The sequence below is a fragment of the Vanellus vanellus genome (assembly GCF_965231255.1).
Source record: "Vanellus vanellus genome assembly, chromosome: 2".
In the NCBI taxonomy this organism is placed as follows: domain Eukaryota; kingdom Metazoa; phylum Chordata; class Aves; order Charadriiformes; family Charadriidae; genus Vanellus; species Vanellus vanellus.
Genome location: NC_138906.1, coordinates 27,980,230 through 28,007,427, shown reverse-complemented (window position 1 = coordinate 28,007,427; position 27,198 = coordinate 27,980,230). Strand labels below are relative to the sequence as shown.

At 37.7% G+C, this 27,198-nt stretch overlaps 1 protein-coding gene across 1 annotated transcript; it reads left to right on the top strand.

The window, feature by feature from the left end:
• SGCE (sarcoglycan epsilon) lies at nt 1–25,383 on the top strand. Its single transcript, XM_082499015.1, has 10 exons — nt 1–100; nt 6,668–6,825; nt 9,933–10,005; nt 10,848–11,046; nt 12,710–12,872; nt 18,996–19,207; nt 19,967–19,993; nt 20,709–20,897; nt 22,523–22,566; nt 25,130–25,383. Exons 2-10 carry the CDS (start codon nt 6,709–6,711, stop codon nt 25,144–25,146), a joined length of 1,041 nt encoding a protein of 346 aa, XP_082355141.1. The 5' UTR covers nt 1–100; nt 6,668–6,708; the 3' UTR covers nt 25,147–25,383.
• Nucleotides 25,384–27,198: the final 1,815 nt, after the last annotated feature.

The following is a 27,198-nucleotide window of genomic DNA, read 5'->3' as shown; positions in this document are numbered from 1 at the left end:
TTATTAAGCTCTGCTGATGGCAATAATGGAACAGTTAACTGGACGACTAAGCAAGCCCACAGTTATATTATCAGCAGAATAAAGGCTGTTGAGAAGAATGGTGAGTTTAGGTTGTAAATTTAAATCCCATGTTGGTTTAGTCAAATCTGCTTGTAATACTACTCTTGCTTTTTCAGTCATGTCCTTGTTTTAGGAATTAGGTGCTATTTCAAGGTAAGTAATTTGGAAAATTTCACATTTCTTCAGTCTTTTAAACATTCACAGACTTGTGTGTCTTTGAGTCTTCCCCAACTTTTCCTATTCCTGTAGCTTCGCTTGAAATAACAGCTGTGTGTATACCTAATATTGCACATTTTCTTATCATGGCTGGTTGCTTGGAGATACCTCTGCAGTTTGCTTAATACAATAACTTGTCTGTAACACTTTAAAAAAAAATCTTTTCATATAAGGATGCAAAAAGACTATTTTACTGTAATTTATGCAAGCACACATAGAATATTTTATCTAGCATACACTAGCTGAGAAAAGGCTTTGCACTGATTGCCCATCCAGGCAGGCAATCTGGATTCACCCCCAAGTCAAGTTATTTCTGGGATTGTGCTTCATCTGCTAAAAATCAATGGGGAGAGAACCAACCCACTGAAATTCCCAGAAAAAAAATCCAAGTGGATTTTTTTCTGAAGATCATCAACATACAGCCTTCAACCAATATGGTAAATCTTCTGAAATTTCTGGAGATGGAGTCATCTGTATCTGATACCAGGCTCTGGGCTGGAGGCTGATGTAATCCTAGCTGAATTCCTGGCTGTGCCCATGTTCAAGACCCCCAAGAACAACTACTGCTACAGTTTCTGTACGTTTCAAAGAGAGTAATGCCTGTTTTCCAAACTTCAGTTCCCAATTAGTCTACTTCTTTCCCAGTCTCCAGACCTTCTAACGTTTCTGCACAGGTATATCTTGGGATCTACAGAAAGTCCTCCAACAGATCTGGAAACAAGAAAAAAGAAAACAGTGCTGTCAAGGTAGCTGATACTGTCTTTTTTTCTAGCAGGGATCTGTTGTGATCCTATGTAGTGAAGTTTTTTAATTTCCCATGGTTAGTTTTACAGAAGCCTTTCACAGTCCCCGAAATTTTTGTCTACCACAGGGAATTTGCCCAGGCAATTCACATCTGGCAGTATACTTTGTTAGACTAGTAGCTAGAAGAGTTGGTAAGTATATTGAGTTTCCTCCCTAGATCACCTAAGATGATGACACATTAATTTCCAGTCTCAGGCAGTCTTATGGAAATAATTTTGGGTTTTAAAAGCTTCTGAAGAAAAGAGCATTTCACTTGTTTCATTATTGAAAAGCAGTGATTGCTGTCGTGGGCTGAAGGCTCATCATTTCCCTTCTGACTTTGAAGGAACTTCATAGAGGAAAAAGAAGAGCTTCTCTGATAAGGAGGGCAAGAACATTCAAATTCTTAATCTCCATACTTGTGTCATTACAATGCATTTGTCGTTAAGGATAAAATAGGTTTGTGGGATTTTTCCTGCAGAGAGACATTTGTAGACTTCCACCAGGTTCACTGTTTTATATCTGCATGGAATCCTCATTGGTATGCTTCCTTCAGCAACATAGAACGTCTTATTACTAGGAATGGGCAGGCATTTAGTGGTGGCAATGGATTTCCTCTAAGAGACAAATATGTTATATGTTTTTTCCCCAGTAATTGCTGATTCTGTTATCCTTCTTCCTTTCTAAAACTATTGCTTATGTGGAAAATATACATTATTAGTTTTTCACTGTTCTTCCTGATTGAAATGGATTTTCATTGTAGAGTCAAAGCATCAGAAATGGACAAATGGATTTTTTTCTGGATATTTGACACATTTTCAGCCACAGACCATATTTTTGTCAGCTTTTCTGCTCTTAATGTTATAAATGACTTTTTGTGCTTTTCATGAAAGTATTTTAAAGGAAATTATTAGTTTCCTTGCTCTATTTACAACTTATTCACAGAAGTGAGTGCAAAAGTTTTTTGGGGCATCAATTTACTAATTTTAAGTATACAAATCAAATAGCTATCTTACTGTACTTAAATCAAGTCTACATAATTAAAATTATAGTAACTGGTTTATTAACCACACTAAATTGTAATAAACTATTTAAATTTCCAGATCCATTTTAATTTTATCTTTAAGGTGAAATTATTAGAAAGCTATTCTGTTCAGTACTGTGATAAAAGCATTTTCCAAGGGTGGGGAAAAAGCAACTGCTGTGGAATTTGATCAAGAGTATACCCAAAGCTTGCAACTATTATTTCTGCAATATCAGGCTCGAAGAGTGGGAAGTATGTAACTAAATGTAGAGGTCTGCATCTCCTCTCGGCTGCCTCTGCAGTCAGTGGAGATCTAGTCAGGGCAGTCAGGAATCTAGGACATGATTCATCTAATTTTACAGGAGAAATCAAATTAATCAACCCCTAGAAGCGTCTGTTTCTTCTCCACTGACTATAAAAGGAGCCTGACTAACTCAGTGGTGGATGTTGTTTCTGTAGGCATCTAAAATTAGGTGAGATAGATTCCACACTGAGTACGTGGTACGAGGGATGGAATGTCTGTGATTATTGCCTAATTAGCAGTGGCTTTTTAAGTGGATCTCAAGTAAGAAGGTTGGTGTAATGATAAGGCTGGAGAAATTATAACAGGATTAGAAAATTACATGAGCTTGATCCACATTTCAAATGTATCTTGCTTTATTGATCCAAGTGTTGAAATTAGCCCTTTTATCTTCTAGGAGGTACGAGTTTGTTCCTATGGGTTTGCTACAATGACTCTGAAGTCTCTTTCGGAGTCGCTCTTCCCTATGACAGTACCCCCATGCTATATGGCCTGTAATCTTTGTTTGGAGATGTGGCTTCTCATAAAGTTTCTTTCAGTTTAGCAAGCAAGGCAGGTAGCTGTGTGTCTCTGTATCTGTGACTTATCTTTCTTTACTGCTTGTGTAATCCTTATGTCATTGACAAAAATTATCAGCAATGATCGATTCTTTCGGGGCATTGACTTAAATTCAATAGTTACATGAAATAGTAATATGGCCTACCATGTGAGAAACACCTGTTAGATCAGTATTTTTCATTTATACTTAAATTTTTAAACTTGTCGATAAAGTGGGTTTTTTATCCATTTACTGTATCATAATGATTTTTCTATTCTAATTCATTAAAATATGTATATAGTATTGTGGCAAGTATACATAAATAAGATTTGCTTTTATCAACTAAATTTGTAATTACATAAAAAGATAGCAGATTGCTTTTGCATATGCTGGTTCTTCTGAATTAAGTTTCCTTTAGATTTTTAATCCCGAGTCCTGGAAAATATGGCTTCATTTTTTTGTTTGGAATCAGTGACACCTGACTGGGCTATAATTGCCCATGTCCTTCTGTTTTGTCCTTCAGTACAAGCACAGAATCTTCAATAATGAACTCTCTAACCAGATTTTTAGATGTACATTATCTGAAGTTGCTGGTCTAAGAAAGTCTAGGTTTTAAGAACTCATAGAAATCCTCAGCTGAAGGAAAGCTGTCCTTTTCTGTACAAGAACTGAAAAATCTGCCACTTCCATTCAGTGAGGAATCCGTACGATTGATTGGTGAGGTTCCTCTGTATTTCTCATGTTCCTTATTTTTATGTAAAATACCAGGAAAATACAATTGTGTCATTCATTTGATGTATTTTTATTCATGTGATATTACAAATAAACCAATTATAAACTTACAATAGCCTCCCTCCTTGTTTTTCTTTATTGCAATAAAAATAAAGAGCTTGTGCAACTTATGGAATCCTAACATCGCCGTTTTTGTTTATTGCAGTGTTGGAAGGGATCCAGTTGGGCAAAGAGGGTTTGCTCTGTGTTCTGTTCCTAAATCTATGCAGCCTTTTTAAAAATCTTATTAACAGTATCTAATATTCGTTGCTTTCCTTCCCCTAGATTGCCCACATTGCTGTTGAAATGCATGCTGTATCATCTAGAGCATGTCTCATTTTTGCTTTTTTCTGTTTCTTTTCTTTCCTTCTGCTTTTCAGTGTACACGATTCTGTCTAAGGTGCACTCTGATCGGAATGTATACCCTTCTGCCGGAGTTCTTTTTGTTCATGTTTTGGAGAGAGAGTACTTTAAGGGAGAATTTCCTCCTTACCCAAAGCCTGGTATGGGATGCTAAGATCTTCTGTATTATATAAAAATGTAGGGGGAAAAAAAAATGTTAAGAAAAATTCAAGTTTATTTAGCATACTTTACAGTTCAGCATATAACGTACAAAGGACAGTTTTTAATTTCTATTGAAATATCTTCAAATGAAATAAAATAAATGATCCTACAAGTTTAAAATGTTCTGGTTTGTGATCATTTGTGAAAAGATGCATATAATTGTGTATTGTGAAAAATGTGCTTAATATTTGGGAAGGCATATTAACACATTATATATCTGAGATTAGGAAGTATACCTTTTTTCACTTTCACATTAAATATCAAATTGTGGCAGTTTAATAATTATGTCTGTTAAAAATGCTATTTATCTGATCACTGTTTCAGATGTAGCATGTATCGGGCTATATGAAGAAGCACTTTGAAAGTATGTAGTAAACTTGAGACAAAATAGAAGATTAAATCAAACATGAGACTACGTAATCATGTTATCTTTCATTTAAAACAAATGCTTCTTTGGATTCAGCCTTCTTCCAATATTTAGGAACAGTTTAACGTTAGTAAGCAGTTTGATTTTAGACAGAGACCTGTGATTTCCCAAGTGTGGTGTTTTGACATACACCTAAGGCAAACCTAAAGGATTGCTCGCTGGCAGGTTGGAATATGTACAAGCAAGCTGGGAGGGAAGGGAAAGAGAAAACATTCTGCCCCACATGCTTATCAACAATGAAAAGGAATAATAAATATATAAATGTATCCTATTTATATAGATATAACTGTCCTATCTTCCTATAAAAATAGGAAAAACCTGTAATAAATGTACAGTGCACACATAATCAAAACCTGTTTCTTTAATAAGCTTTTAAATTGATTTAAGAGTACAGTTTTCAAAACTCACTTTAAAGAAAAAATAAGCTTCTGTTAGCACTGGTTAAATTTTGTCGTGAAAAAACGCTTTTTTAAAGATTTCCTTTCCTTGAAAAATTAATGTTTTTCCTGACATGTATACCTGAGTCTTCATTTCATGTAACAGTGATTGGCAGAGTGAAGTTTGCCTCTGTCCCCATTTTCTCCCAATTTTGGCACACAGATGGAAAGAACCTTGAAATTTTACTGAAGATGGATTGTCTTTTGAATGCTTACAGCCCCAGCCTCTCTTGACATTCATGTGAGTCAAAGGCAGAATGAATCTGACTCTAGATCCTGCTGAAATTTTGTACCTATAGATGATCGTGATCATATCAGAAGTTCACCGTAAAGCCAGCTGTTACCGTCGTCCTCTTATTTTTGTCTGCTGTGCTGGATCGTTAGCATGGCCTGACTTAATGAAGGGCAAACCAGAATGTATCACAGGTGGCTTTCAGATTTTTCCCCAAATCATTTGTGATGTTGGGAGTTTTATTATGAATTACATTATTATAGATTAAATTACAGGAATGTCCTGAGAGAATTGCGAGGAAAGTTGCATTACGCCCTGGTGCTGGTTTGGTGTGGTTTTGGTCCCTTTTACCTGCTGCCAGATGTGTAAATGCATACCTGAAAACTAGTTACCCTTTGGCAACAGGTCTCAGTATCTTTGTTCCTCTCTGGAGGAGATGACAGCCATTTTTTCTTCACGGGGCTCAGTTTCTGCCTTCTGTGCCAGCCTGCCTGTCATCATCTCAAACCAGGACACTTGTCCTACAGTTGCTGCTGTTGCCAATTCAAAGCTGAGTTGGAGGAGCACAGTGCAGAGGTGTCTGCGCAGACTCAGACTGGATTTGCCTGAGTTCTGTGCCTCAGCTGTAAGGTGCTCCAGCCTTAATGGGGATGATTTGGTAGTGCTTACAAAAGCTAAAATAAACAGAAGTCAAACTTGGCCATTTGTAAGAGTATCGGTAAGAACCACGAGAACTCTTATACCAGTTTAACTTCAGGGGCTTTTAGAGATTGCATCTGGACCATTAGTAACTATCAGTGGATCCGTTTTGCAGGAATATCTGGTCCTTTTTTGAATTTGTTCTCAAAAAAAAAACCAAAACACTACTGCGAGGCTGTTGGTGCTGAAGAGCTGTATCTATCCTGATGCTAACAAAAGCTTTCAGATCTTGATGATTACACAGACACTCTTTACAGGAAATTAGTGTACACTGGATTTCCAGAGGCTTTATTAAAAACATAAATCAAAGAAGGGGTTTGGAGGGAATTAAAGGACTGAGACCTTTGGGCTTTTGTCAATAATAAGGTTAGATGCTTCAATTCTAGGTGGAACTGAGCTCTAAAAATCAGACCTACTAGTTAATGAGTGCAAGCACACAAAGTTAGCCAAGGCTAAGTACAAGCACGTATGGTGAAGGTTAGCAATTTTTTTTTTACTTGGTAATTTTTAGAAGACATAACTGGAAGACAGAATAAGATTTTTCTAGTGGAAACATCAAAATCAAAGTGTATAGTATTTTCTTGCAAATACTCTAATACAATTTTTCTTATCTAGGTGAAATAAGTAATGATCCTATAACATTTAATACCAACCTAATGGGTTACCCTGACAGACCTGGATGGCTACGCTATATACAAAGGACACCATACAGTGATGGAGTGCTGTATGGCTCACCAACTGTAGAAAACGTGGGCAAACCAACCATCATCGAGGTATTTTCTTTTAAAGGTTCAAAAAGTTTTATTTTGTTTTAGAGTATAAGATTCAGAATTGTCAACAAGCATTGCCTCTTTTTTTGAAAAGTTCTTTTTTTAAAATTGTAATGATAAGGCAGGGACAAGAACTTTTAACATTAACATTTTCTCTTGGGTACCATTGTATCCTCTTTTGAGAGAAAGCCAAATTGTGTGAGATTTCATATTTTACTTTTAAGGTATAACTAGTAAGTAGTAATAACCCTTTAAGCTTAATATTCCTAGATGAAATAGCTTTAGATTCTTGCCCTTCATCCTTCTGAGAAGCATTTAATTTCAGTAAATTATGAATATATTAAAATTGTATCCAAAATACAGGGGGGAAAAAACCCATTGTAAACAACTGTACTTGAAGAATATCAGAATTCTGACCTGTGTAACATTCTACACTAAATATGGGCCAGACTTTTCCCCAGTGGAAAATGTAATATTCAGTCAATAAACAGGCTTTTAGGTTTGTTTTTTTAAACTCAATTATTTTTCATCAAATATTATCTGATTAATTATTCATGTTTATTGATAGATTTAATTAGCACTTACATGTATTTAATTCTAGTCTCATAAGTGTAACAATGACAAAACCCACTAATTTATTTTTGACAATTAGCTATCCAAATGTGTAAAAGCACCGATTATTCCTTGAGCGGCAATTGAAAGGGAAAAAGGACTATATTTTCCTCCATGCATATCATAGACAGCAGACTGAATCAGACACTGTGGTTCACAGTGTTAGGGAAAATCTGCTCATTAACTTGCTCCAGCCATTCTGCTGCTTCAGCAGTATATTTGTCTTAAAACCTTGATGAGTTTCTTTTTTTCTAAATTGTATTTGATATAGTTGTTCTCACTCGAAAATGAGGTCTCTAAATGTTAAGTTGTACTGTAGATAATTTCACCCATGCTTAATTCTATATACATGATTCAGTTTTGATTTCAGCAGGGCTAATCACATCTGTAAAATTAATCATGTGCAGAAGTGCTTGCAGACTCCGCTTAGCTTTCTGTAGAGGAAAACGTTACTTAAAATTGCCCTTTTGTTAAATGGCACGTGCTTTTAGATTCTAGGATTTATATCAAGACCTCCATTATAAGCATGACCCCAAGCCTGTATTTGAACTAAATCTTGCCTAGCATACAAGTTAATTCATTGCAGTCCCCTCTCAGATGTGGCTTTTAAATTAATTCTGTAGTGCGTGAGGAGGGCAGATTGTGTTTGATCCACTTCCCAGTGCCATGTGAGAGGAGTGGTTGCATATTCCTGGCCTGAATAAAGCTTTCATCCTGTCATAATTCCTGAGGTGATGTCATGACTAGGTCAATTAATTGGAGGAGACCTCATGATTAGAAGGGCCTAACATTGTGCATAGCACTACAGTAGAGCAGGTGACATTCTTGAGCTCAAGTTCCTTTGAAAGCTGAGCAAAGATGGTTTGTGTTTGTCTTTATACTGAACATTCATTCAATCTCTGCCACTGTCACTACTGCTCGGTACGGCTACATGGGCCACACCGGCAGCTCCCACTGCTGGAGTGCGGAGTCGGAGTGGGTACTCTCGTGTTCCTGTACAGAGCTTAGGTTTTCTAAGTATAAATGTTTAAAATGCTGTTGAAACAGCCCTTCGAAAAATTAACAGAATTGAGGATTTGGAAAATCTCAGGAATTTGTTTTCTATTAATTTTATAATGACATTGTTATATTGCCTAAGATGTAGTTGTGTCAGGTACGCTTTTCCCTCTACACTTGAATGAACCTGCAGAAGATATTCCACAGTATTTTTCCTTTTCATTTAAATCCCTTAAAAGAAGTGCAACGTCTATTACTTTTGTTTGTTTAATAATCAATGTGACAGTGCTTTGTAGCTCTGTTTGCTGAGAAGCAACATTGTTCTGCCACTACTGCCACGCCTCTGCCTCTCCTTTGTCACTGAAATAAATGAACTAAAGTCTAAAATTAGGAAGAAAGTTAGTCTTTGTCAGTTTGTTTCATGGAAGGTTTGTACCCTTTCAGAAAAAAAAAAAGTAGAGAAAATAATACTTCATTATACTGATATCCAGCCTTGTTCTGTATTTCTTATGAACGAGCACATAATCGTAATACAACTCCTCAGTCACCACTGAGGTGTAACCACTTGTGAGCATTTCAGGCATCCTATACATTTAAACTATAAGATTGATATCCTTATGTAATTTGATCATGAATCACAGAATCATTTAGGTTGGAGAAGACCTTTGCTCTCATCAAGTCCAAATGTTAATGTAGCACTGCCAAAACCACCATTAAACCATGTCCCTAGGCACCACATCTACACGTCTTTTAAATACCTCCAGGGATGGTGACTCAACCATGTCCTTGGGCAGCCTGTTCCAGTGCTTGACAACCATGGCATAAGCTTCCAAAAATAAGACTCATGAATGCTGCATCTACCTACTAGTTTTCAGATCCCCTACAGTTACAAATTCCATGATTTTTTAAAAAACTATTTGTGTTGGAGCAATGCTTGTGAATCCGTTCATGGGGTATGACTTCAGTGGGGCTAGAGCTAAAGCTACATCCCAATCCGAAAGATCAGAACTACTGGGATCCCAACACTCCTTTTAAATATCTCCATATAGTTTGGTTCCCTAGGAGCTATTAATGAGTGTAGATCTTATGGTATTGGTGGAGGGTGGAAGGGGAAATGGAGAATCCAGTCATTGCTTATGGTTGTTCTTAAATCAAAGATAGCAGAACAGAAAGAATACACATGTATGGCAAAACACTTATCTGGACCAAAATATATTACATTCACATATATTCCTTGGATAATTGTATTTGGCTATAGACTGGTCAAGATCATTCTAGTATCCTGACTTGAAGGTAGTACTGCATGAAATAAATTGATCTTAACTTTCAAATTTTACATTAATGAATGAATGTTCATACATTTCAAAATAAAGATGCAAAACATTTAACAGTGATAAGTATTTCTAAATTATCAATTTAATTTTCATTGATGTTTCATTTACCCGCTTTTCATATTTACATTGTTGTTTTGCCATCACATCTTTTTTTTTTTTTTCCCCTAGATCACTGCATACAACAGACGTACCTTTGAGACAACAAGACATAATTTGATCATTAATATAATGTCAGCGGAAGGTATGTACAGAAAATAGCTTGTTGCATTTTGGACTGAATAAGCAAAAACATCTTATGGGCCCTATTCTTTTAAGATTAAAAAAATAATGTAAAATAGTTGTCTGGTGTTCAAGCCAAATGTGGGGGCACAAAGAGGAAGTAAGAGAGTTTTCTCTCTTTTTATTCAATTTGTAATTTTTATCTAAATTATGTGTCACATAAGACTGTTATTCCTTGTTCATTTAAAAAAAAAAACCAACCACGTTTGCCTTTTTTATAATTAATTTCCATTTTTTTCCCTGTCTTTTCAAATGGACCTTACATGAAGGATTTTACACTCTTTCTGCATGTTGTTTAGTTTGTTTAATTCTGCATGTTCTTTATGCAGATAACAATCATATAGGCAGATTCAGAAAACAACAGATTATGGCATATGTGGACATTTCAATTAAAAAATGTGAATAGTTTGTGTCCTTAAAATTAGTTCTCTTCATCCTATTTATATATTTGTAGTGTGGAGTATTGCAGATTGGAATCCATTGTCACTGCAAATCAGTTTAAATCCCAAAATTAGCATTAATGTAGTTTTATCTCTTTAGTGCTGAGACTCTTTACCTCTAGTCCACTCCTTCATCTCTCAGGTGCTTTATAAACAGCCAATGATTTTCAGCTTAAGTAAGAGCTAATAATGCTAACTATTTAATTAATCATAATCACGTTAGGCTCAAAATGAGCTCATTCAAATACAAGATTTTTGGAAAGGTGCATCAATCTTGAAGTGGTATTATGTTAATCCTTACTTCAAATTCTTTATAAAGGAGCCTTTGTTTAAGGCAAAACTCTTCCTTTTTCATCACAACTAGATTTTCCTTTACCGTATCAAGCGGAGTTCTTCATAAGGAATATGAATGTAGAAGAAATGTTAGCAAGTGAAGTTCTTGGTGACTTTCTTGGAGCAGTGAAAAACGTGTGGCAGCCAGAACGCTTGAATGCTATAAACATTACTTCAGCCCTCGACAGGGGAGGGAGAGTTCCACTTCCGATCAATGACATGAAAGAGGGGTAAGCACATCTGTCAGTCTGATGGTTTTGCTTTACTCTTTTTTTTCTTACTTAAAAGCTTCATATTTTTTCAGGTTTTCTAGAAACTTTGCCATTTTATATTTTGGAAATCCAGATTGAAAAGTTTACTGACATTCCTAGCCCCTCTTATACCATGGGTTTATCACATTAGATACCATTTCAACAGGCAACAGTACCTATATATATATTTTACAATCCAAGGAACACTAATAAATTCCATTAATTCTAAACCAGTTGGTAGTAAGTATGCTTATGTGGTAATTCCAGTCTTACTTCTGGGCAGTTGTTTGGCATACTTTTCGAGTATTCAGTAGTTCGCAGTTCACAAAACTCAAAATTTTCAAACAAGGTCTAATAGAGCATAGGTTACAGAGACACTTAGATTTCTAAGAGCATTTAGCATGCAACAGTGTCATTTGTAGCTGTACTCTCACGTGGTGAAATTTAGTTATGTGCTTCAGGAGCACTGCGGACTTTTCATCTGAAAGCGATAAGCTGAGGTGTCTGGGGAATTTAGGTTACTGAGTGTAAACTCCAGGAATGCACTATTTCCAGTTGTGATTTTTAAGCATAAATTCTGTTCTGAAATATGATACTTCAATTGGAAACTAATAAGGATTCAGTCTTTTCAAAATATGGTTGTGGTAGTGCTTTTCCCTGGCAAAAATAAAGATGTCTAGTTATTTTTAGGTATTTTGTGTCAAATAATATCTAAGAAAGGGCTGAGGGTTGAAAATCCAGATGTGTGCAGAAAGGATTGTTTCAGAGCCCTTTTGTGCATCTGGAGTTTCTGAGCACATCTGATGAAGGAAAGTGACTTCAGTACTAGTCAGAGTAATGGCAGAATCACTTCATGCAAGCAGCTACATTTCAAACATTTAGTCAGTTAATGTATTATACCAAACTGCAACCATGACCTAATTTATGTTTCAGGATCCACTGGTACATTATTACCTGGTGCAGCAGACTGTATTTTCCAGCAGCATTCTACATATTTAAATATGAAAATGAATGATACAATTCGTACAGTAGCTCTTCTTTTGTGTACTGTAGTGCTAAATGAAGTATTAAGTTTACATTCAGCTTTCACTATTTGGCAAATTGTGTTGGCAGTGCAGAGCTACAGTATGTAATCTTTTAGGAGAAGCTGGGGGCTTTGGCGGCTTCATATTAGTATTAGGTTTAGAAAGAACTAGCCCTCATGAATTTGATTTGAAAACATGGGGAGAACTTCTTTAAAAATGCTATGCTGAAGATTGCCCTAAAGATTTCCTTAAGATAAAATTATACTCTTTTAATGCAACTTTCAAAACTAGTACAGATTTACTTATGTGAGGAACTTACACTTGGAGCTCTGTGACTTCATAGAAGTTGACAACTCTAATGATGAGCAAACATTTACGTTATGCAGCAAAACAGAATAAGTTGTAATAAGTAGCTAAAAAAATCCTTTTGATTTCAGTCTTTTATTCATACGCTTAGGTAAAGTAGACTGTCAAGAAAAATAATAAAAGTAATTTTGGTCTTCAAAGCACAGCTGAATGTTGCTGTGAACAATAATAATGTTTGGAAGAGTACATCATTGTCCTTTGGGGGTTTGTGAGAGGTATCCTGACAGTCTGTCACTCGTCTCTTTCTGCAGCGTGTATGTTATGGTTGGGGCAGATGTTCCATTCTCTTCCTGCTTACGAGAAGTGGAAAACCCACAAAATCAACTGAGATGCAGTCAAGAAATGGAGCCTGTAATAACCTGTGATAAAAAATTTCGTACTCAATTCCATATTGACTGGTGTAAAATCTCTCTGGTGAGTTATTTTTTTATTGCATAAAAATGATATTTGTAGAAGCACGGTATTTTATGCCAGACGTGATTTAGGTAAGAGTTTTGCCAGCCTAGCAAGACTGCTCTGCCAAATTCCACTTTATCATGACTGAGGGACATTGTTTTCCATCTAGCAGGCACTCTTAAGATTGTGAAAGGATTTTGCTATGTGGGCTGAACTCTGTTAGAGTTGAGCACCAGTGAAACCACCATATTAATTTTCAGTAGTAGTGATTTATAAAAACGGCCAGAGAACTGTAAGGCTTACAGAAATAAAAGTAGTGAGAGAATTATTTAGGTAGGTGTAGTTTGTTAATTCAGTGTGTTAATACTGCTAGTTACATTTGCTTTCCTAAAATGTGTGTGTGTGTATTTTTTTTTCTCCAATATTGAGTGTACAGCACTGACGAGTTAAACAGTATTTATGTGCTGTTAAAAAAAACTTTCTGAAAATTGTCTAAAACATGTTTCATGTTAAAAGCGAAATAGAAAACAGTGTTGAATAATGAAATTAAGAATAAATGGGAACGTTCTTCTCAGTTGAATACAAGAAAAATGATGACTGAACACTAAACTATTTGCCATGGAAGGAGTCTTAATTCCCAAAGAGGATTTTAAGGTTATTTTTGTTTAGTTCTGGTAAGGAAAATCAAGAAACGATATAGTATTCAAAGAGAACATTGCAGATAAGTTTGAGCAAAGATGGTGAAGGTACATAAACTGAGGTGATTGTTGAGCTACTTCAGACATTACCCAAGAGGAGATATGAAAGGCTTTTGTACAATGTAAAGAATGTATTGAGTATGAGAAAAATAGATAACTTCTAACCCTTTCTTTCTATATACTATATACTTTCTTTCTATATACTATAAATTAGGAAAGCTGTTAGAAAGCTGGAAAATACTTGTTTTCAAAAGAATATCCAGATTATTTATGATTTATTTGCTTTCTGTAGAGAAATTGCAAAAGGTACATGTGTACACAGCAATACTTACCAGCACCTGAAAAACAGTAGAAGGAAGTCAGCCAGCCTTCATCAAGAACAAACTGTGTCAAGTCTTTGATTTCCTTCTACAAGAAAGAAGTAGAATAGAGGTATAGCAGCAGATGTTATTTCTTTTTGGTAAGGCTTTTTGATACTGTCTCATAAGCAAGCTCAGGAACATGGCCTAGATGAAGCTAGGACCTAGTGGAGAGCTGGTTGGATAGCCATAATCATGGCAGAATTATTAATTCCTTGCCATTCTTCGTTAATAATCTGGATGATGGAATGTGCTCAGACTGTTGCTCTGAGACATGCTGGCTATGCTGCAGCACATTTGAAGTCTTATGGAGATGAGCCAGAGGCTCCTGAGATAAATAGGAGCCAACAGGGAAACACCACTGAAATGCTTCAAAGGAATTTAGAGGTGTTCCTCTAAGAATGTGACACGGGCAACAGCCCAGCTGAAGTGCCTCTACACCAATGCATGCAGCACGGGCAACAAACAGGAGGAGCTTGAAGCCACTGTGCTGCTAGAAAGCTATGACCTAGTTGCCAAGTTGCCATTACTGAAACTTGGAGGGATGAATCCCATGACTGGAGTCTGGCTGTTGATGACTACAGGCTGTTCAGAAGGGACAGGAGAGGAAGGGAGGGGTGGGGGGGGTTGCCCTCTACATCAAGAAATGGATAGACTGTGAAGAGCTGTCTCTGAAGAATAGCCACAAGCAGGTTGAAAGCTTATGGGTAAGAATTAGAGACCAAGGTCACACAGGGAACCTTGTGGTTGATGTCTAGTATGGGCCACCCGATCAAGGGGAGCCTATTGATGAAACCTTCTTACTCCAGCTACAGGAGACATCGTGCTCACAGGCTCTCATCCTGCTGGGGGACCTCAGCCACCCCAAGATCTGCTGGAAAGGTAGCATGGTGAGCTGTAGGCAATCCAGGAGATTTCTGGAGTGCGTTGAAGATAACTGCTTAAGCCAGGTAATAGACAGCCACACCAGAGGAAGTGGATACTGGACTTGATGGTCACCAACACAAGTGAGCCAATCGTTGGTGTCAAGATTGGAAGGAGCCTGGACTGCAGTGGTCATGCACTGATGGAGTTCACAGTCCTGAGGGATGTGGGTCAGGCAAGGAGTAAAGTCCAGACCCTGAATTTTAGGAAAGTAAACTTCCAGCTCTTCAAGGAGTTAGCCAATAGGACCTCCTGCAAACTGCCCTTGGGGACAAGGGAGCAGAACAGACCTGGTAGATCTTTAAGGATGCTTTCCATAAAGCTCAAGAGCTCTTGATCCCCAGGTGTAAGAAATCAGGAAAGGAAGACAAGAGAACAGGATGTCTGAGTCAAGACCTGCTGGTCAAACTAAAGGGCAAGAAGGAAGCTGGACGTGAGCTGACAACGTGTGCTTGCAACCCAGAAGGCTAACCATCAAAAGAAGCGTGGCCAGCAGGTTGAGGGACGTGGTTCTTCCCCTCTACTCAGCTCTGGTGAGATCCCACCTGGAGTACTGCGTCTAGCTTTGGAGCCCTCAGCCCAGGAAAGACATGGACCTGTTGGAGGCGGTCCAGAGGAGGGCCGCAAAAACAATCAGAGGGATGGAACACCTCTCCTGTGAGGACAGGCTGAGAGAGTTGGTGTTTTTCAGCCTGGAGAAGAGAAGGCTGCAGGGGAGACCTTATTGTGGCCTTCCACTACTTAAAGGGAGCTTATAAGAAAGATGGGGACAAACTTTTTAGCAGGGCCTGTTGTGATAGGGCAAGGGGTAATGGTTTTAAATTAAAAGAGGTTAGATTCAGGCTAGATATAAGGAAGAAATTTTTCACACTGAGGGTGCTGAAACACTGGAACAGGTTGCCCAGTGAGGTGGTAGATGCCCCATCCCTGAAAACATTCAAGGTCAGGTTGGACGGGGCACTGAGCAGCCTGATCTAGTTGAAGATATGCTTGCTCATTGCAGAGGGTTTGGACTAGATGACCTTTAAAGGTCCCTTCCAACTATTCTATAATTCTATGAAATTAAATTTGCAGGCCCTGTGAAACTGAAAGGACCTGCAGGTGGACTGAAGAACAGGACAGAATTCAGAAAGGTCTTGCGAAATTGGAGAAACAGTCATAGAAAACAGGGTGAATTTCAAAAGGAGCAGTAGAGGAGTAGTGCACTAAGCAAGAATAATCAACAGTACCCAGGCAGAATGAAGAGCAGCTGGTTGGGAGTACTTTTCCAGAAAAAAAGGGCTGATAGTAACAGTGGCTCATAAACTAATCATGAAGCAGTGTTGTCGTGCTGTTTTGAGAAAAGCAGAGATTGTGTTCCAGGAACAGGCTCTCAAAGAGAAGCGTAATTTTCTACAGCAGCCTATAACCCAACCTTCTTGAACTTGGCACTTGCTTTGGCAGCATGCCATGATAACTGAATTTAAGCGGTCTTAGGGGGCTTTACAGTTGCCAACAGTGTTGTTGCTGCCTGCTGTAACCTGGTTGATCAAAGGGAAACCAGAGCCATGCTTCCCTCTATCTAATCACAGCCCGCTTTTCACAGGGCGAGCCAAGGGGCAGGAAGTCCCCCAAGATCCTTGGACTGGGAGGGCGTTGGGCTCCATTTCCCATAACCACGACAGAGACCAGCGAGTGAAAATACAACCGCCACATCTTCTTCCTCCCACTTTCTATGAGATGATGTTGGCGGTTAGCACCTAAGTCAAAGAGTAGATTTAAGCTTGTGGGTCCCAAATACTGAAAAGAGGGGCAACTTCTTAATACATGCTTCCTCTTAACACCACTTTCTGATAGTTTGTTCTCACACTGTGTATGGGCTTCTGTCAGCCACATCAGTAGCTGCACACATCTTTTTTGTGCATTTGCTTAGGGCTTGAGATGCAGCTAAGCAGCCAGGAGAGGGTCCAGCAAAGGGCTACAAAGATGATTAGGGGACTGGAGCATCTTTCTTATGAGGAAAGGCTGAGGGACTTGGGTCTTTTTAGTCTAAAGAAAAGAAAATACTTAAAGGGAGGGTGCCAGGTAGTTGGGAACAGTCTTTTTTCAGCGGTGCCCAGTGATAGGACAAGAGGTAATGGGCACAAACTTGAACATAGGAAGTTCCATCTAAACATGAGGAGGGACTTCTTTACTTTGAGGGTGGCAGAGCACTGGAACAGGCTGCCCAGAGAGGTTGTGAAGTCTGCCACGCTGGAGACATTTAAAACCGGCCTGGATACCGTCCTGTGCAACCTGCTGTAGGTGACCCTGCTCTGGCAGGGGGGTTGGACTAGACGATCTCCAGAGATCCCTTCCAACCCTGACCATTTGTAATTCTGTGATTCAGAATGTAAAATATACTGCAGAATTTATTGAGTGAAGAATGCATAAATTAATTTTTGTCAAACTGGCTTTAAAAAATATAGATACGCATATACATGCTCAACATAATATTATTTGTAGAGTTGCATGAAAACCTGTTCATCTATTGCATAAGTTTTAATATAGCATTTTGTGACTTAGAGTAAATTATAAAGAAATGACCATCAGTTGCAAGATTTCTCAATGAACAGTCAGGCAAAAGGTCAAGCATGTAGGCAAATATAACTTATTTTCATTAATGATCTGGAGACACTTTTAAAACTAAACCTGATAAAATTTAACAGTAATATCTAACTGAAGATAACAAGAAAATGGAGGCAGAAAATTGAGAAGTCATGTGGGAAAGGCAGTCAATTAAATGCAATAGGAAATTCAGTAGCAAAAAAACGTTGTATTTCTTGGAACATTACACACAGACATAAAAAAATGAATAAAAAATTACTTTTGACCAGGAAAATATCCTTCTGGATGTTAGTTGAATTAGAAAGTAGAAAAGCCTTGAAACTCTGGCTTTGATCAACTAAATGCACATCTCATGTAGGGGTGCTTCCTGCGTCGGGTGGGGGGCAACAGAGCTGCTCAGTCCTCAGCAGCTCGGTTCATGCTTCTTGCTTTTGTGAGCACTGGATGTGAAGCTCAATAGGCAGAATGGCCAAGAAGGCCAACAGCATCCTGGCCTGTGTCAGGAACAGTGTGGTGAGCAGGACTAGGGAAGTAATCATCCCCCTGTACTCGGCACTGGTGAGACCCCACCTCAAATACTGTGTTCAGTTTTGGGCCTCTCACTACAAGAAGGACATTGAGGTGTTGGAATTTTTCCAGAGAAGGGCTACAAAGGTGGTGAGGGGTTTGGAGGACAAATCTTATGATGAACGACTGAGGGAACTGGGGTTGTTTAGCCTGGAGAAGAGGAGGCTGAGGGGAGACCTTATCACTCTCTACAACTACCTGAAAGGAGGTTGTAGAGAGGTGGAGGCTGACCTCTTCTCCCTGGTGACAAGCGATAGGACGAGAGAAAATGGGTTCAAGTTATGTCAGGGGAGGTTTAGATTGGATATTAGGAAACATTTTTTCACTGAAAGGGTTATTAAACATTGGAACAGGCTGCCCCAGGGAGGTGGTGGATTCACCATCCCTGGAGGTGTTTCAAAAAAGGGTAGATGTGGTACTTAGGGACATGGTTTAGAAGTGGTTTTGTCAGGGTAGCTTAATGGTTGGACTTGATGATCTTAAAGGTCCCTTCCAACCTCAGCAATTCTATGATTCGAAGGAGGAAGAAAATCCATAGGTTCTCCGCTCTTCATCTCTACCACCTTCATACAAGAGAGGGCAGTGTTGTTATTTAGGAAGACTGGTAGGAAATGGATTAACTCATTCAAAAGAAATCAGTATCAAATAATTAGTTTGCATAAAAATGTTTACGGCATTTTTACTCAAATATTATTTGTGTGAGTTATCCCTAAAATTAATCTGTGAAAAAGGTAATATCTCTGGTAGACACGAAATAAAGTAATAATGTGATACAAAGTAATAAAGTGATATTACTTATCACATTGGTTAGAAGCTTTCAAAGAAATGTCAAGTTTTATTGGTTAAAAAAAAGTGAGCGGATGAAATTGTACAGAATTTGTCAAACGTATGGTATGGATTCTTTTCTATGTTATGGCTGGAGAAATACTGCTTGGTTTTACACTCTGTTACTTTGTTGTATAATTGTCTTTTTTTTTTCTTCTTTTTTTTTTTTTTCTCGGTATCAGGTTGACAATACAAAACAAGTTTCCACCTTTCAGGAAGTGATTCGTGGAGAGGGGATATTACCCGATGGTGGAGAGTACAAGCCACCTTCTGATACACTGAAAAGCAGAGACTATTACTCGGATTTCCTAATTACACTGGCAGTGCCCTCGGCAATAGCACTGGTGCTTTTTCTAATACTTGCCTATATCATGTGCTGCCGACGGGAAGGAGTGTGAGTACTTTAACACACTAATAAGTAATTGTAGATTTTTCTAAGATCATAATGCACAGAAGAATATTTGTTGGAAGAATTCCATTCAGTTCATTAAAAACATGTAAAACAGGCCAAAAGATATCTGCTTGAAGTGTTGAACTATATCTCATCTAAGCACATACAGTAATTTCCAAGAGAATTGATATAGGGCCTTTAATTGTTCTAGTTGAAAGGATTAAAAATCTCAATATACGCACAAAACTCCACAAAATCTCCACATATGCACAACTCTCCAAAATGCCCCAAAGAAATAAATTACTAATAAAGGATCATTGATTCAGGAAAATATTAAGTAATTTCTAAAATGCTAACTTTTCTAAAATAAATCTGGTTGAGGATATGAATTGAATTTTAGACATACTATAAAAGAAAAACACATAAAAGGAAAGCAGCAAGTAACGTAATTTCTGCCATTTCTTACACAAACTACAATTTCATTTTGTCACGGAATTTATTTTAGCCAGAAGCTTGTTCTTTAACTTGCCTTTTCATTTCTCTGTGTGTGTGTGCGTCTGTGTGTGTCTGTCATCGTCTCACATCTCTATACGTGCGTTCGTCAAAGCCTCATCACAAACCCAGTTGCAAATGCTGCCAAGTTGCGTTTAGCAATAACCTTGTCAGCATTTCTACATCATGTACTATTTTCATCATCAGATAGATTTAATGTTCCAACTATCAATGCTATTATTTAATTCATAAATTTTGTTTTGTTTTTAGGGAAAAGAGAAACATGCAAACACCAGAGTAAGTGTCTTCTTTCCTGTTATTTTTCTTTTACCATTTAATTTTCATTCTCAGTAGCTTGTCATGCTTCATACATGTGTGTCATAATCTTCTTTCATTCTCTCTAATCCATGGTTTAATTCATAAATGTGAAAGCTGCTTTTAAATCAGAGTCTTGGCAAGGATAGAAAACCAGAATAAAAAGGGTTTGAAATTAATGACTGTCAATTCAAAATAAAATAGTGCTGTTAGAGTAAATACGTTAATATGTAATTTATACTCCTGGTTATTGGACTTCCCAGCCTGTATCTTAAAGGCAGTGGACAGGGGAACAAATATCCTGGAAGGTCTCCAGTGCCTATACCATGGAGTGTTTTAAAATTAATCTATGAGTTTTTTATGAATCTACTGCAAGAATCAGGAGTTAACCAAAACTTTTATTTTAACTGCAGCAAATAAATGGAACGTTAGCAGCAAATTGCAGAGTCTTGGATCCTATGAAAAATACTTATCCAGACAGCAAAATCTAATGGAATAATTACTGCCTTAAAAATGAAATAAATCCAATATTTATTAAATTAACTAAGTAAAGGTTTACTGTAATTGCAGCACTATAGAGTCTGTAGCGTGCATCAAAGTCCTTGTACTTTTAAGAAAAATAATAATTGTAAAAGTCTGTCCGTTTTGATAGAGCATTTAAAATATGTATTTACTATTTTATTTCCTTTTGGCATAGCATCCAGTTGGTGCACCACAGTGCTATACAGAAATCAACCAAAGAGCTTCGTGACATGTCTAAAAACAGAGAGATAGCATGGCCGCTTTCAACGCTTCCTGTGTTTCACCCAGTTACTGGTGAGATTGTACCAGCCCTTCACACAGACAGCTACGATAATACCAGTATGCCACTGATGCAAACACAGCAGTAAGTATTTAGATTTTATTTTGTTTGTTGATACTCATTAAGTTACACAATTTAACTATGGATTCCAGTGCTCGTCATCTGACGTTTGTTTATTATGGAGGTATCAGTAATGGCTCTGTAGTTCAAGATTGCTCTGACGTTTGCATTTCAAGCAGAAAGAAAGGCTTTCTGTTATAAAATTAAGTGGCTGGGTTTCAGTCTGAAGACTTGGCAAGAAGCTTTGCGTGGAACAGTTACATTTCTGCATATTTTGGGGGGAAACTACTTTTGACAGAGGAATCAACTAAAACTGTTCCTATTTTAGACACCCTACCTCTTAGCCCATGTCTTTGGAGTTCTCGTATAAAACTACCACCAGGTTGGTAGTTCCATACCAGAAAATCCAGACTTTGTAAGTATTTACTGGTGTACCTGTCACACGTGGTTTATGTTTGAAATGTTAACATCGAACAGAAGAGCATATTCCATTACACAGACAGTAAACACAGACTTGCCAAGGAAGACATTCAGAGGTCTCAGCTGTTTCCATTGCTGCCAGCCTCCCTCCAAGGCAGAAACCAGAAACATACTCATTTCTGTTCCTTAAAGTTCATTTATCGGTAACTTAAACTATCGAGACAGACCCATCTGGTGCTTTGCACGTGTTCTAATTCAACAAGTCAGTTGTGCTGTAGAAAAAAGGTATTTCTAGACAGGTTTGGTTGAGGTATCCGGGGTTGAGCAGATCCAATGCGTGGTGGTCTACGGAGTGGCCTGGCATTGTTTTTTCGGTGCCGTGCTATGACACTGGCTCCAGTCGGTAACTCCTCGTCAAGCAGGCCTGCACAGCCCCAATGATATTGGTCCAGTGGCAGCCCTAACTTGGCCCTGATTTACCTGTGCTTGCCCTGAATTCCCTTCATGATGTAGATACATGCTAGAAGAGTGTTTTCTTCTCCCTGTCCCAAAGCTAAATTCTTCAGAAAGTACGGCTGTATAAATTATCCCTTGTATAACTGCTGCAAAGTGTTCTACCCTGTATTTTACAGTTTCTTCTCTATTCAGAGTAACAAATTTTTATGACTGTACCAAAGGCTTTCTTATGTTGTACATAAAAGTTTTTATCTGCTTCACCTGCATTCCAACCCCTAATTCCTTACTCTAAAACAACCTTAATCTGGTAGCTGTTAAAATAGACACTTAAGCAGGACACAAAAATGTAACTTTGCCTTGATAAGCGAACTGGTCCGATGTGTAAAACTAGCTGACCATTCACTCATTCCACAGTCAATAATTAAGTGGCAAAGACTGTCGGCTTTTCTCTGTTCATCGCTTATGGAGAGCAAACTTTGCATAACGTCAGAAACCTGCAGTGACTCTTCTTAGCTCCGGCGTTTCACCAAGTCTGAGCCTTTGAACGTCGGTGACAAGTGAAGCAATAGGAACTACCCCTTACCACTAATTTTCTTTCTTTCATTGACTGAGCTAACCTTTTGACAACTGTATTTGCATAGTGAAAATGGATTATTGCTTCATAAGCAAAAAAAAAAAAAAAAAAAAAAAGAAGTTTAAATACTAAACTTTCATGCATAGTATATTTCAGACTTTGTATGGAAGCATTAAAGATATTAAATTGTTTTTTGCAGGAACCTGCCGCATCAGACTCGGATTCCACAGCAGCAGAGTGGAGGTCAGTACTGAGAAAATATTGTAACTATTAAGTGACCAGTCCAGAGGAATCACTAGTCAAAACACATACAGTCTATGGACAGTGGAATATAGTAAAGTAGATTTTTTTAGTAGTAGTAGACTTTTTTTTGATACAGCAGTGAAAATTTTGGGATGGGATTGATTGAGCAAGTTGGAGAAATCTTAATGTTGGGACTCGGCATGAGACACTGGAATCCGGTACAGCTAAGGTGGAAACCTCCTCATGGAAATAATTTTTTATTACAACATGAAGCCACACCCGGATTCCCAAATGTGGTTACACTGTCCAGATTCCTGAAAACTTGGTTGGAAATCAAAATTTTTGACTCCCACCAAATCTAGTTAAGCTCTGAAGAAGGAGCTCCTTATTGCTGTTACTAAACATAAAGACTTGATATTGGGGCATCTGTGGTGAGGCACATATCCATGCTGCAGGTTTCCCGTGTCTTAGTCATCATTTTTACATCATTTTCACAAATCCTGATGTACCGACTGAGGTCATGAATGATCCCATCAGTGTCAACTAAGGCTGATTGTTCTCTCTAGGTGGAGTATCAGGTCAGAGAAAAAGCTACAGCCATAGCCATGTGAAAGGGGATAAGGATCATACAAGGAAAGTGTAGAGGCCAAAGTATAATTTTTGAATATTCAAAGACGTATTTAGGCAAAACTCTCTCTCTATATATGTATTGAACATAATACGGGAACTACAGCTCCAAGAGGAAGACTTGTTTTAACTTAGGAGTTACATGAGAAACTCTTTTTATTCAAAATCCTTCTTCTTCATTACTGCTTTCGGGGATTAAAGGAGAATATCGTATGACAACATTTCAAAGATTTGAGGCAAGTATATAAAAGATGCTTCTGCCCATGTGGTTGTTTTTTTTTTTTGTTATCTGGAAATTAAAAACACATTAAAAGAAAAAAAGACAAAAAACAACAAACAAAACCCCAAACAACCTGCCTGCAGTTCTGCTAGCTTTGCTATTTGTGTGCTGCTTTATACATGTATTGGAAATGGCAGTATCCATCCAGAGCCTCCAGCAGTGGTTTGGGTTGACATTTAGCATAGCTCTTAACACCCCGTACTGCTGGCATTTAGAAGAATAAAATGTCACATGGTTCAGCTCTTCCATTATGACTGTCTTGTTACAAGTACTCCAGTCTGTCTTGCAGTAAAAAAGATGCAAAATCACCTAGTCATGCTGTATGTTGACAGCACTGAGAAATTTTTCAAAAGGTATGAAATAAAAGCTAGCATTGGGTTTGTCGCTTGCAAGTCACACTGAAAAACTGCCATAAAAATAGATCTTAAAAATCCTCCCGTGTCTGTATTTTCTGTAGTACGTTATTTTGGTAGAATACACCTGTTCTTTCATATTCATCACAGACAATATTCTGACAAGCTCTCAGAAATCGGGATGGGGAAAGAAAGGACAAAGGTTTCCTCCTTTTCTCTTAGTTTACAATGACACTTTCCTTCATAACTCAGAAGTGCAGATGACACTGCAAGCGCTTCCGTGACATGATGGCATGTGCCTCTTGCAGTTTGTCTTCTAAAGGGTATCTCTGACTCGTGTTGTCAGAAGGTTAGATTTTTAGAATGTTACGAGGTAAAACAAAATTCAGGCGGTCCTAAGATTTTTAGTAGCATCAGTACAAACTTAGTAATCAATTTTATTGATCTGTTCAAATAAGAAATTTACAGCACTAAAACACTTAAGGCCAAAAAACCTATAGAACTAGACATACATTGTTTAATTTTCTTCCTTTCCTGCAGAAAATTCCCAATAATATACTCAGCATTATTAACATACTATCAGTCACTACTGTAAAAGAAGATATGTCTATTTTAAAGCTTCAGTAGACCATACTTAATAATTTGAAGAGTCTAACAACCACTATCCTCTTCAAGAACTATCTGAATCCCCAATCGGAAACAATTTGTCTTTAACCTTATATAACAATGCAGATTTAATAGCTGACATAATGCTCGACTGTTTCACAAAGTTCAAACAATAACTGCAAAAGAATTGTATGAAAGGTGACAACTCACTTCTAATGTTTATATTACACTGCTGAAAATTGGTACCGGTCTCCAATATGAAAAGGCATATTAAGTTTTAATTGTCTGTCAATTGGCAGAATTGATGAGGACTGTTTTAAGGTGCTCAGATGAAAAAGTTTGTAGGATAGTACTATAATGCAAAAAATTAAATAGCACTTATACACTGTATACTGCATTTTTCCACTTTGAGCTTCACAGTCTCCCTATGAAGTCTGTTAGATCCCAAATATAAAGATAAATTTCCGGTTAAACAATCTTTTCCCAGATCTCTCCCTTCCCAGAAGAAAGCAAGCAGAGCTTTTTCACGTATATGTTGTCTTTTAGTCCCGGTTGTACTTGTTGTGTTTCTCCAGTGTGGCTGTAGATAAAAGGACTGATAAATACTATTGATGTGCTGTGCTACCAGTGGACAGTTCAGAAGTGTTGAAGCATCGTCTGCCACTGATGGATTACATAAATTCTCATCTATTTGCAGGTAAATGGTATTCCTGAGGAAAGAAAACTGACAGAAGCAATGAATTTGTAATCAGAGAAGGCAGCAAATTGTCTTATTTCCTTATTTGTTCCGATTGATGCATGAGTTTTTCTGGTGTGTATTGTGCATGCCCATAGTATTAAGATGATTTCAGTGCCGGAGAGTACAATCGCTTCCATATAACTAATGTACTGTATCCTTTTGTACTTCGGACATTTTTGACAATTTGTAAACACTGATAACTTTTTATATTTGTTACATTCAGAAAATAATCTTTCAAATATATGTATTAATAAATATCAAACTTTATTCTGTCTTGTGATGTCTCCTGAAAGTTTTAACAGGGAAACCAAAACTTCAAAATGAGCACCAGGTTGAAAGGATTTCAGGCTCTGTTCAGTGGGCTGACAGAACTGCCTCACGTGTGCACGTGAAAAGCAGTAGTGTATGAGCATGGAAACTTGTGCAATACGGTGAGGCTCAGAAGTGGTAGTCCAGATTTATTAGGCATTAATTTTGTAGAGATTATCAAAATGTAACGAGAAGGTTATTTTTTGGAAAAAAAACAAAAAACAAAACAAAAAAAAACACCAAAAACCCAAACCAAAAAACTTAAAACTATTCCTGTTGAAAATTGGATTTCTGTTTCTTTACCAGATATTTACCCTATTTGACAACTTGTAAGCAATAAAACATTTAAAATCTGTCCATTCATTCATCTGGTTATGTTAGAAGAAACTGCTACAAATACTGTAGGCAGAAATTAATGTCTGCAAATAAACAAGGGTTAATTTGTTATAGTATACACAGACTTTTAACACTTTAAAAATACTCTTTACATTTTTTTTTGTGATACTCCCGATGCCCCAGTGCGGTTTATTTTTTATATCCTCCACATTCTCTATTCTTTTTGGAGCAAAGCAAAGAGAGTTGTGGAAGAACTTGCTATCCAAAAAACCCAGGCTTATTTGTTAGCATCTTGAAAAGCAGCTGATGAAATTCATAATTCCTGGGATGTGGCTACTTTGAGAGGCATTTGTCTGTGCAGCTGAAAGTTTAATAATGTGAACTTTGTTAAAAGGATCTGAACGGAGGTTTCCTAATTTTTTCAATAGATGGTGATAATTTATCTCCTGACACTTTTCTGCATATTCTGACTGATTTTTTTTCTGATGCTTCTTTAAATCCTCAAATACCGCCTAACACAGGAGTTGGGGTCTCCAGCTGTAACAGCTCACACCAACAGTTCTTGGGGTTTTTACCTCAAAGCATCATACCGTTTTAAGCTGCCACTTACGCTTTGTCTTTGTTCTGCAATGTTTTCTCTTTCAGAAGCTGTATGTTCATCAGGACATTGCATTGTAAGCAGAAAGCTGCGTCTGCTTTAAATACGCTAAACGCTGGCGACATTTCCTTAGCTGAGGTTTCTGAGGTCTCTGCTAAGAGAAACTCTGAGTAATTTAGGCAGTTTCAGCAAACTCCGAGTAATTTAAGAAACTGTAAAATAAGGTTATTAGAGTTTGTAGAAGGACCAAAGTAGCCGCTGGCATTTTTTTTTCTTCTTTTTACAGTTATGACCCTGTTCCTTCAAAACATAAAACCTTATTTTCTTTGCTTAAAAATGAACATAAATGTGTTTATAGGTTTGGACCTGAATGCAGCACCTCGGCAGATCGTTAAAAAGAGTCCTGAGCTGCTTTTTAGGCACACTTTGAGCAACAACTATGACAACTATTGCAGCAAAGTATATAATCAGTGCTTAGTATGTTGTATGCACTTGTATATATTGTCGAGCCTTAAGCGGAGTTTGCAAGGCTGCCCTAAATGCTAAGCACAACCCACAGGATACATTAACGACTGCATCTAGCCATAGGAAGGGTGCCGGGGCTTATTACACTGGGAGAGGCAGCTCAAGCTACAGTCACGGGAGTTGAAAAACTAAGTCAGTTTCCAAAAACGGTTGGACTAAAAAGCCATTCCTACTTACTTTCCAAGTGGGGTGCATCACACCTACCTCATCCAAAAGGTACCAGGGAAGACATTCCGTCAGTCGATCAGCCTCCTAAGAG

Coding starts and splice junctions, on each gene's coding strand:
- SGCE (XM_082499015.1), top strand. CDS start 6,709: ATGGGTTACCCTGACAGACCTGGATGGCTACGCTATATACAAAGGACA. Junction 12,873..18,995: donor ACTGGTGTAAAATCTCTCTG/GTGAGTTATTTT, acceptor TCTCGGTATCAG/GTTGACAATACAAAACAAGT. Junction 20,898..22,522: donor CCACTGATGCAAACACAGCA/GTAAGTATTTAG, acceptor TGTTTTTTGCAG/GAACCTGCCGCATCAGACTC.